The 11344-nt window shown below is 34.2% G+C and overlaps 1 protein-coding gene across 1 annotated transcript; it reads right to left on the bottom strand.

Annotated features, from left to right (window-relative positions):
• Nucleotides 1–8062: 8062 nt before the first annotated feature.
• LOC127131937 (glycosyl hydrolase 5 family protein) lies at nt 8063–10525 on the bottom strand. Its single transcript, XM_051060819.1, has 3 exons — nt 9950–10525; nt 8733–9330; nt 8063–8484 (listed from the first exon to the last, which is right to left on the bottom strand). The coding sequence occupies exons 1-3, from the start codon at nt 10523–10525 to the stop codon at nt 8063–8065; spliced, it is 1596 nt and encodes a 531-aa protein (XP_050916776.1).
• Nucleotides 10526–11344: the final 819 nt, after the last annotated feature.

The following is an 11344-nucleotide window of genomic DNA, read 5'->3' as shown; positions in this document are numbered from 1 at the left end:
TTGGAGGTGTTTCTTTCTTGAATTCCTTTACTCACTCGTCAATTATGTCTATAAAAAAACAAGTGTCGTCTATATCAGGCACTTTCATAAACTTGGAAAGAATGAACTCAATTTTCTCCTCTCCTACTTCAAAAGTTAGCTTTCCTCTCTTTACATTTATTATTTCCCCTACGGTAGCTAAAAATGGTCTTCCTAACAGAATCAAGATACTTGAATCTTCTTCAATGTCCATTACTATAAAATCTATAGGAATGTATAGTTGACCAATTCTTACATGGATGTTCTCCAAGATGCCTACAGGGTATTTGACTGAGCGGTCGGCTAATTGTAAGGACATTCTAGTAAGTTTAAGGTTTCCAAGGTTCAGTCTTTCACTAATCGATAGGGGCGTTAAGCTCACACTAGATCTTAGATAACATAATGCTTTATCAATAACAAGTTTGCCTATAACACAGGGAATTGAGAAAATCATGGGTCTTTAAGTTTTGGTGTCATCTGGTTTCGTATTATGGCACTGCAGTCTTCAGTAAGTTCTAATGTACTATCATAATCCAACTTCCTTATCATAGCCCAAAATTTTCCCTCCCTTTTTCATCTTTTCATCCAACCTTTGACTTAAGATTCATCTGCACTCATTCATACCTCATTCATATGCATTATTCATTCATGTTGACACTTGCTAACTAATAATCATAGATTCAAAGCTTATGACTTACAAAGCTAGGGTTCACTTATGGATCAAGCTCTAGAAATGTGACACGGCTCTTCACATGTTCATCATGGGGGTTAAACCCTAATTTCTTGATCTTTGACATATCGATTCAAGGAGACCTCATAATGGCATTCTTTTGGGTGTCAAAACCCTAATTCTTGGCTACTATAGGACCTTGTGATTGCTTCTTGGGCTTTTGTTTGATCATCTAGACCCTAATTGGGGGCCCATATATTGGGAGCTTATCTATGGAGCCTCATGCTTGGTTTGAAGACCTTGATTAGATGTTGTGCACCATGAAACCCTAATTATGAAGCCTTGGTTCTTGTATGCCATGTTGGGTTGACTTTTTACCTTGTGATTGTTTCAAACCCTAATTCATTGGAGTGTGGTTATTTACCATCATATCATGCATCATTAATCATCAAGGGTGCTTTTTCTCATGGAAGTCATTTAACAAGTTGATCATTTGACCTACATGTCTTGGGGATTCACCTGACCCAAGGCCATATTCAAGATTTCATCCATGTCATGTGCATTCAATTTTTCCATTCAAAGTCCATTGATCCTAGGTGTTTGGTGCATTCAAAGTCCTTGGTTCATACTCTATGATTCATTTTTTCATGATCTATCATTTCATGTTTCATAGTGCATTGTAGTCTATTGTCCTCATGGTTTACTAGGCATTCCAGGTCCATAAATCTTTGATTCAAGGTGCATTGTCCTAGTCCATTTGGTTCATGTGTCATCATACATTCATAGTCCTTTAAATGTTTTTAATCCATTAGTCCATTCATGGTTCATTTCAATATTGATTCAAACATGGTTTTAAGGCAAAGTTCACATTGGAATCAAGCATGTTTTCATTCAATAAAGGTAATTTCAATTTCAAATAATTATCCATTCAATCTTACAAGCATCATTTGCCAAATTCCATACAAGAAAATACCAAAAATATAAGTTTTGCAAAAGTTGACTTTTGATCAACTATTGACTTTTTGGTCAATCTGTTGACCAAAGTCAACTATTGCATATTTCCATCCCTAAACCCTAATACACATTGTTTCTTCATTCTTGCATATTCCCATTTTGATTCCATTGCCAAGTTACTTCATTCACAAGTAATCATCTTTTGCACCAAGCTTTGTTTTTGACAAGCCTTGTTACCATACCTTGAAGCCTTGACCAAGCCAACCATAACCTGCATTTAACATGTAATAACCTTCATCAACATGCATATGACTCAAAGCATACAAGAATCTCAAAGCAACATGACCAAGTGAAAATCAGTCCATGAAACCATTATCCTAGCAACTCATATTTACAACTCAGTATGTTTTTTTCACAAGCATGAACTTACTCTGCAAAGTTAGTCTTCTCAAGTCTATAATTCACCAAGCCTTAGCCTTGCAACGCTACTGAACAAAGTCTTATTGCAGCGGAATTGGTTAGCGACATGCCATCCAACTTGCTCATCCAAACAGGTTAGAGAATATACATGGCAATGCAAATTCATTGGTAACATACATCCATTCAGAAATGTTAGCATTCAATGTTAACATGATAATGTAAAGCCATGTTACATGATGCATAACCTAGTTGCCAGCAACAAAACATAATCCTATCACAATCATAGCATGAGCCAGTTATTATCTTGACCTGTAACTTGCATTCTCCAAACCATGCTTCCAATCCTGCATTAACTAGTCTGCATCAACAAGTCCACAATAAAACCTTACATTAGCTGATAAAAAAACTTGTACAACCTGCATTTTTCCATCCATCCAAGTCACCTGAAAAACCTGTATTGGCCAAGTAATTAATCAAAATCAACAAACACTTATAGCTTGCTAAAACATCTAAAACCTATAATTGAGAGATAACTTATTCGACAGGTTATCAAGCATCTTTCCACATGACCTTGCATTGACCATCACATGCACCAACCAGTCACATTGGAATCACTAACTAACTGTCAAACTCGAGTTTTTCTTAAAAGCAAAAATTTATTCTTTCCCATTCTCTAATCATTACCATCCCTCAGCAGTATTATATTGTCTTTTCTTTGGAACTAAATATCTTATCCCTTTGGATTCCATGCATATCCTTTTAGGGCAATTCCAATGCCCACCTTTGAACCAAGAGTTATTTGTCTTGTCAAAAAACATTTCATTCCTTTCTTTTTGACTAATATGCTTGTTTACTCTTTGGTTTAGAGTTTATTCCTTCATGGATTTAATATACCTTTATCTTTTGGTTTTAGATTGTCTATTATCATGCAGTTATATACTGTGTTCTTAGACCAAACACCATTTTCCTTTGGGTCTCATACATATCCTTTTAGGGCAATTTATCAGTACCCACCTTGTGAACCAAGAGTTGTTTGTCTCGTCGCCGGACATTTCGTTCCTTTATTTTTGGACAATATGCATGTTTATTCTTTGGTTCAAAGTTCATTTACCTTTATGAGTTCCCATGCTACCGTTGTCTTTTGGTACAAGTTACTTTTCATCACTTCCACTCAATCTTGCTTTTCCTTGTTCCACATTAGTTCCATGAACTACGAAGCTCTGACTTTCTCATTGCATGATGAGAATACGTAGGCACAAGGCTTTGAACCCTTGGCGAGCATAATTATTCTTTCTTTTGTCTTAGGGCACCACTCATATCTTTCATGATCCATCATCCACCTTCATTCATAACCATCCATCTCAGTGACATATTGTCTCTCTTTGGAACCGAACACCATTTTTCTTTGGAATTCTATATATACTCTTTTAGGATAATTTTATCAGCATCCACATTTGTACCAAGAGTTGTTTGTCTCGTCGACAAACATTTCATTCCATTTTTTTCCAATATGCCCGCTTTCCTCTATGGTACAAATTTCATTCCCTTTATGGATTCCAACAAAGCCATTATCCTTTGGTCCAAAATTATACCTTTCTGTCACTTTTACCAAATCTTTCAGTTTCTTTCCATATTAATTATTTCTTTCAATCAGTCCATTCACTCCCATTATTCACTATTCACTACATACATTCAATATCTTCTACCTTTATTCACCTCATATGATATACTATCTCTTTGAGCCAAATACATTATTCCTTTGAGCTCCATATATACTTTTGGGCTAATAACCGATGTCTGCCTCTGAACCAAGAACCTTGTTTACTTACCTTAGACCCTGATATATGCAATACCCTATATTCTCTGGCCAATATGTCAGTTTCCTCCTTGGTTCAGATATACCTACCTTTTTAGAGTCAAACAACACTATCCTTTGGTTCAAACCATAGTTATTATCACTTTTCTTTCATCTCCCACCATTAGTTCTATGAACTACAGAGCTCTGAATTTCTTATTGCATTATAAGGATACATAAGCATGAGGTCCCTAATCCTCTTCGAGCACTCTATCTATTCCATTTTTCCCTTATTCTTTCGCGAGTAATTCTTAGATAGTAATAGTCATTCAAGCATAGAACAATCAAAGTGGTTCCCGTTGAGTACAACGGGTGTGAGGGATGCTAATACATTCCCCTTGCATAACCGACTTCCTTACTCATTTTCTCTTCCCTCGGGTTTTATCAATGTTTTCCCTTTCCTTCGGGAATAAATAAAGTTTGATGGAGACTCTATAGTATGTTAGAGCGTGCGACATGTTCAGGTATATTTCCGCTAGCTTCATTCCTCTTATTAGATAAGATTTCCTTTTAGGAATTTAGCATAAGTGGGCATTTGGGTTATGTCTTCTGAGAAGGGTATAGTTATATTGAGTTATTTTAATAACTTAACAAATTTCTTGAATTGACCTTCGGTTTTTGACTTTGTTAGCCTTTGTGGAAACATAATGTGTGGCTGATATGAAGGTGGTGGAACATAGGGTGTCTCTTGGACCTCTTTATCTTTAGATTCTAATTTATTTGTCTTCCCTGGCTCTCTTACAGGGTTATCATCAATTACTCTTTCTAGTTCCTTGTATGTCTCATCATCAAGTTTTTTATCTCTTGGATCAACTGCGCCGTCCAATTCTGTCCCACTTCGTAGTGTGATTATGTTGGCATGCCCTTTTGGGTTTGGTTGTGGTTGGCCAGGAAAAATGCTAGTTGGGGCAGCAGTAGCTGCTTGTCGTTGTGTTACTTGGAAGATTTGTGTCTCTAGCATTTTGTTATGCGTGGCTAAGGAGTCTACCTTATTTGCCAGTTGTTTCATCAACTCATTGTTATGAATGTTTTGATTAATAAATTCCTTATTTTGTTGAGTCTGAGATGCAATGAAGTTTTCCATCATTATTTCGAGTTTCGACTACTTAGGCGCTTGAGGAGTAGTGGGTGCGGGTTTTGATAACCAGGAGGGGGTGGTAGGTGTTGGGATATGAGCAAACAACACATTATTGTTAATATAAGAAAAGTTAGGATGATTCCTCCAACCAGGATTGTAGGCATTAGAGTACGGGTTTCCTTGGGCATAATTCAATTGGTCTAATAGAATTCCAGCCAATAATTGGAATTCACGAGTGTTGTTCCCAGGGGTTCCACATAGCTCGCAATTAGGTGTTACAATAGGCTAAAAAGGATTTCTTCAATTCATTCCATGTTGTGATGGAGTTTGATGGTAGAGACTGGAGCCAAGCTCTAGTTTTATCTCTTAAAGAAAAAGGGAAAATACGTAGTCGTATGGCTTCTGGATTTACACCATTAACTTTTAATGTATTTGTGTACTGTACAAACACTGACAAGTGAAGGTTCGAGTCCTCTGTGGGATTACCAAAGAACTGGTTCTATTGCAAGATTTGCAACAGAGTGGGTTTCAACACGAAATTGTTTGCCTCAATGGTGGGGGATGCAATACTCGATGTGGCTCTTCTTGAGATGGATCAGCATAGTCCTTGAGAGGAAGGTTTTGGTTTTCAGCCATATCTGAGGTGGGCTATTATACTTTAAACGAAGTTGTCTAATTTGGTGTCTGAGGATAAAACGCTTAATTTCGTTAATGGGTTGTACTAGCTCGTCCTTTGAGGAACGAGTGTTTGACATACAACCAACTAACTAGTTGGAAAATATAACTAAATTTTTGCCTTAGTCGATACAGTACAACAATGAAGTTACGATATTGACTAAATTAATCCTCGACAATGGCGCTAAAAACTTGATGGGGCTATTTCGCAAGTGTACGGAGTCAATCTTAGTTTTAAAAGATATCGAACCCACAGGGACCGATAATAAACTTTATCGTTATTTGTTGATGCTATGTAAATCTAAGGCTATAAATAAAAAATAGGGGGAAACTAAAACTAAGAAGATTCAAAATAAAATAGATCTTGGAAAATATATCAAATAAGAGAGACTGAAATATGGTTTCCAGTGTATCTCTAGGACTCAATAAATCCTTGGCGTTGGCTATGTTTAAAATGCTTTTCGGGAGAAAATGTTAGTTTAAAAACACTAGCCTCACATTGTCGTGTTATTGGCCCGTGTTATACTTTTGAACCGTAAATGTCATGTTGTCGCTCCACACGTACAATTTTGAAACACTTTTTGAAAACTATTAAGTCCTAATTAATGTCTAAAGCACTATCGCTGTATTTAGAAATTAAAGATCCGATTTTTATTGATCGGGTACTGGTCTCACACTGTCGTTCTATTGACCCATACCTGAGTATTTTGAAATTGCAAATGCAAAAAATAGATCAAACATCAGTCTCGCACTGTCGCACTACTGACTGATACTTGAACGATTCGAAATTACAGATGCAGAAAACTTATCGGATACTGGTCTCATACTGTCGTGTTGTTGACCTGCATCTAAATGTTTTCACTTTCATGGAAAACATTTTGAATATTAAATCTTAAAAACCAGAACCAGAAAAATAATTTAAGACTAAAAGTTACGCTAATTAAATTTACCGAGTCTCATCGGAACGACAATCCTCACATAACGAAATCTATAGACTTAGCTAGACATAATATGCATATAACTCATATTATTATTATTGAACATATAAAACAAAAACATGATAGAGATGATATATATATGAATTATGTTAGATTCAATATCACACGCATACAAGATCAAATTCAAGCATATAGTTACTGGTTAATAATAAAAGCATATAAAACTTATGAGAATTGTAATAATGTGAGAAATCAAATGCGGAAGAACTTGAATAAGGTAAAACTTCTAAATAAATATAACATCAAGATTAATATTCGACGATCTAAGTAGTGTAAAGAATTTTGAATACAAAGCAGTGTACTAATCCCTCAATGTGAATGATTAGTACTTTTTACGGTAAAATATACGCCTAATGAAAACTAGAAAAACTTGGATATTCAGTTCTCCTAAAAACTAACTATATATAGTGTTACATATGCTGAACTGCAGTCCTGAACGTGTAAAAATTGTGGGAGGAAAATATGGAGGAATGAGGGAAGACTGGGTTTTTTCTATTGTAAGTTTTCAGGGGTCGAACTGCATGGCGGATGCCATGATGCTTGTGGTGGTCGCCACAAGTGCAAAGTGAGGATCCTTACCGTTTTGTACTACACGATGGACACCATGGTATATGTGGAGATCGCCACAGCTCTTTGACAACGTCTTCTTCATTCCCTTTCTCTCCTCGGTGGGCTCCATGACTGCCTAGTCATGGCTGGGGCCACGGCGAGCTTCATATAGGTGACCATCAGTGTATTTTGTCCTTTTTTTCTTCCATTTTTCGTCGTTTTCATCCGATTTCTTCATCTATCGACTCCTACTTGTAAAGTATTTGAAACATACACAAATTACTAGTATAACACTACAAAATATGATAAAGTAACACTAAAACATGTGCAAATCAAGTCAAAATAAACTATGTGTTCCAGTGTTATCAACATCCTAACAATCCTAGCAATTCGACTACTTCATGTTTGAACATACTTCGCCTACATCATGCAGGATCAGTATGTGAACAGACTTTGACTACATGCTAAACCTTTGTCAAACCAAGAAGTTATCCTTGTCGAGACTAGAGTTCGATCCAAATTCTCACAATAAGATGCATACTTTCATAACAAAATCCTCCAAGCTCTTAAGTATTCTAAAAACTCCTATACTTTGGATTCTAAGACCACCTAGAGAAAATATAAGAACAAACTCTCACTCAAATGAGAATAACCAATTTATTTTAATATATATATATATATATATATATATATATATATTATGCAAGTCACAGTAAATGAAAATAACCATTCCTATGTTTGAAAAACAACAAAAACGATATAAATAACCTTTAAGTTTTCTGAAAATATTTTATTTCATATGTTATTTGGTGGATAATAGACAAAATAAATATTAGATAAAATTATTACACATTTGTTGTAACTAGTTGAAACCATTGACTTTGAGGATCATCCAAACAAGAAAGACTATCATCCACACATATGCATTTTTTCGTGACTATCTTAGGTGAAGTAGGGGACTCCCTTTCCAAGCACAAGTAATTTCCTTGTCTATCCAAAATACTCAAATGAAGATTTGATGTTGATAACTTTTTCCAAAAACTTTGCTTGCTCTTGCAATCACTTGAGAGCTTCACTTGAGATCCTTCACTAATTGCTTCAATGCAAGCACCATTTTCAACCAATTTAATTTGTTGTCCTTCTTGATTCCACTTATTTGGCCAATCACAATCACCCAATTCAAGTTTATGATTATTGCTCACTCTCACACATTGCCCACTTAATGGATGATATATTATATAGGACTTGCTTGAATTTGAACTTGGTTCTACAATTATGAAAATTAAAATAAAATTGTCATCATAAAATATTATTTATTTATATTCATAATTCAATTTTTCCCGTAGTAAAAATCATAGTTTTAAATTATGGTCAGCATCGACAATTACGACATGATTTTTAAATCATGTGTGCTGTCGCATCAGATAATTTTGATCATGTTTATTCAAATCTTCAAACTAAAAATTAAAATTTCATAACCCTAAATTTCAATCTTCTATAGTAAAAATACCATACCTAGAAGCTTTTTGTGTAAGAGTTGAAATCTTTGTGGAAATTCTGCATATCGAAGTGATCTAAAATAAATATTCCATAAACCAAATGTCTCACTCACCCTAGTCTCATTCTTTCTAACATAATATGCACCTTGTGCTGCCCACAAAGCCCAATCCAAATCATTACCAACAAGATAAACCATCATACAAGACATAAATCTTTGGTTCATGTTATCCAAAATTTCCATGTTCATACCAAATTCACTCATAACCAATGCACTTGGGTTGGAACCACTCATGAGAAATCCTGCCTTATCATTCAATCCATTCATTACATTGGCACATTTTTGGTTTAGTGGTTTCTCAATCCAATCACTCCGTGGCCCACTTGACCAGGCATAGGAATGTACCTCGTACACTAATTTGTTACCTATGCTTGTGTTTAAAGGATTTGTTTTCAAGAAACTTAAATCAGTGTCATAGCTCAATCCTGATACAAAGACAAGAACATTCGGGTTTGCATTGTGAACTGTTGTAGCTCCTTGACTCATGTATTTGTGCCAATTTTGTTGGTTTTGATTTGGACCTCTTAGTTCATTTCTTAGCCCTATTGCCACAACCTATATAAATTCAAAAATCAACCATTAAAGAGATATTTTTTTTAATATGTCAAAATAATGGATTTATGTACCTATAACTCTTGAAATATTTATTTAATATTTTAGAATCTCTAAACTTTTTTATAAAAAAAAATATTGTTAAGGGATTATGGGTGGCAAACAGGCATGCTTGTCCTGTTTAGATCTTTTCAGCAAAAGTATATAAAAACACGGGATGGAGTAGACATAATTGAGTAAGCGAGCCTCAAATCTTGATTTGTCCCGCGAAAAATGAGGACGTGGTGGGACGGGCTCGCAAAAACTATACTTGTAAATCTGAAATTTGTAAAATTTTATTTTAATACCAACGCTCATAAAAGTTTGCAAAAATTTGGACGGTGCGGGGTGATCACATTAGACAATATGACCTTAAAATCATGGTTCATTCCATAAAAAGTGTAGGTAAAACAGACATGCCCGACATATTGTACCCGTTTTACCTCTAGAAGGACCGTGTTTTGATCATAAGGCTATTGATAAAACTTTAAAATATGCAAGTTGTTGCTACTTATAATTTTTTTATAAAATTAACATAATAAATATATTTTTAGAAGAGATAGAATACTATTTTTATATGAACCTGAGGTTTTCCCTTGACACGATTGACAACATTGGAAAGTCCTTCTAACCATTCTTTAGGGTCAAAATCTTTATCACCAAAGAATCCATTCCCATCATTCCCATCACAACACCATTTAGGATCACTAACATGATTATCAACCAAAACCATCATATCTTGTTTTCCAAACTCATCAATCACCAAATCAAAGGCTTCCACAACTGTGATATTCTCAAAAGAAGGATTATAAAATCTAATTGTTAACCTAAAATCAATGAGATTTAATTTGTCGAAATTTTCTCCAACTTTATACATTGAATAACGTGTAAACATATGTGTAGCCCATGTGTATCTAACACAATTAAATCCCAATTCCTTCAATTGAGATATAAGATTTTGTAAGGATATTGTGTCAAGACCCTCACCTATCATTGCATTTAGGTGGCTTGACCAATTAACACAATGCAACTTTACCCTTTTTCCTAACTCGTCTACTATCCATCTTTTGTTGGTTGAGAGAGGAAGAGAGTTTGAAATTGATGCAAAAATTGAAAATGACAAAAGTAAAATTAAGAACAAATGTTTTTCTCTCCTCATTTTTCTTAATAATATAATATGAAATTAGTTTTTTTTTCAATTAATTGACTTACCTAGAATTTTATCTCTTGTGCTTATATAATTTTTTTTACGAGAATGTTTGGGGATAATGAACTTAATATAATTTTTTTGGCCAGAGTGTTTGTACCATGATAATGAGCTTAATATAAATGATAAGATAAAATCTACTTAATTTTTCTAATTATAGTATGGATATGTTTTAAAATAAGACATCTATACTTGTCTATACAGAGATATTTGAGTTAAGGTACATGTGTAAAAGTAGTTTTACAACAAACAACAAGTTAAATCTATAAAATTTTAAATATAATAATATTCAAATAAATTTATAATATATTAAAAAAGATTCTTAAAAAGTGCATCACATCAACTCAAAATAAAATCGTGCATCTCATATACGAATACTTGTTTAAACATTGAACCAAACATGAAAATTTAAAAGTGAATCCTGACCCCGATGTCACAATATTATAGTCTTATTACAACTTAAAGCACACTAAAAGACTTAACACGTCAGCGTATAAATACAACTAGAATATAGTGAATTGGTCTTCTACGTCATACTAAATAACCTTATAGCAATGCAAATATTCATTAGTCTCAATATGAGGATATCATTCACATAAGTTCAAACCATAGGAACATAGAAACAGGTGGGTGAGAATACATTCTATAAATTATAAGGTATAATAACAATAAAGGATAATATAGATCAAAATTCACAATCAATACGGTAATCACATAACATTACACAAATAATACAATACTACACAGAGTTACACAACATGACATAGTATA

This window comes from Lathyrus oleraceus, chromosome 3 (genome assembly GCF_024323335.1).
Source record: "Lathyrus oleraceus cultivar Zhongwan6 chromosome 3, CAAS_Psat_ZW6_1.0, whole genome shotgun sequence".
Classification (NCBI taxonomy): Eukaryota; Viridiplantae; Streptophyta; class Magnoliopsida; order Fabales; family Fabaceae; genus Lathyrus; species Lathyrus oleraceus.
This window is presented reverse-complemented; position numbering and strand designations above follow the sequence as displayed.

Bases quoted from the DNA above. Each gene is read 5' to 3' on its own strand.
- LOC127131937 (XM_051060819.1), bottom strand. From the start codon at position 10,525: ATGAGGAGAGAAAAACATTTGTTCTTAATTTTACTTTTGTCATTTTCA. The intron at 9,331-9,949 runs GTTCATATAAAA...GAATTTATATAG, and splicing joins GTGTCAAGGGAAAACCTCAG to GTTGTGGCAATAGGGCTAAG. The intron at 8,485-8,732 runs GTATGGTATTTT...TCATAATTGTAG, and splicing joins CTTACACAAAAAGCTTCTAG to AACCAAGTTCAAATTCAAGC.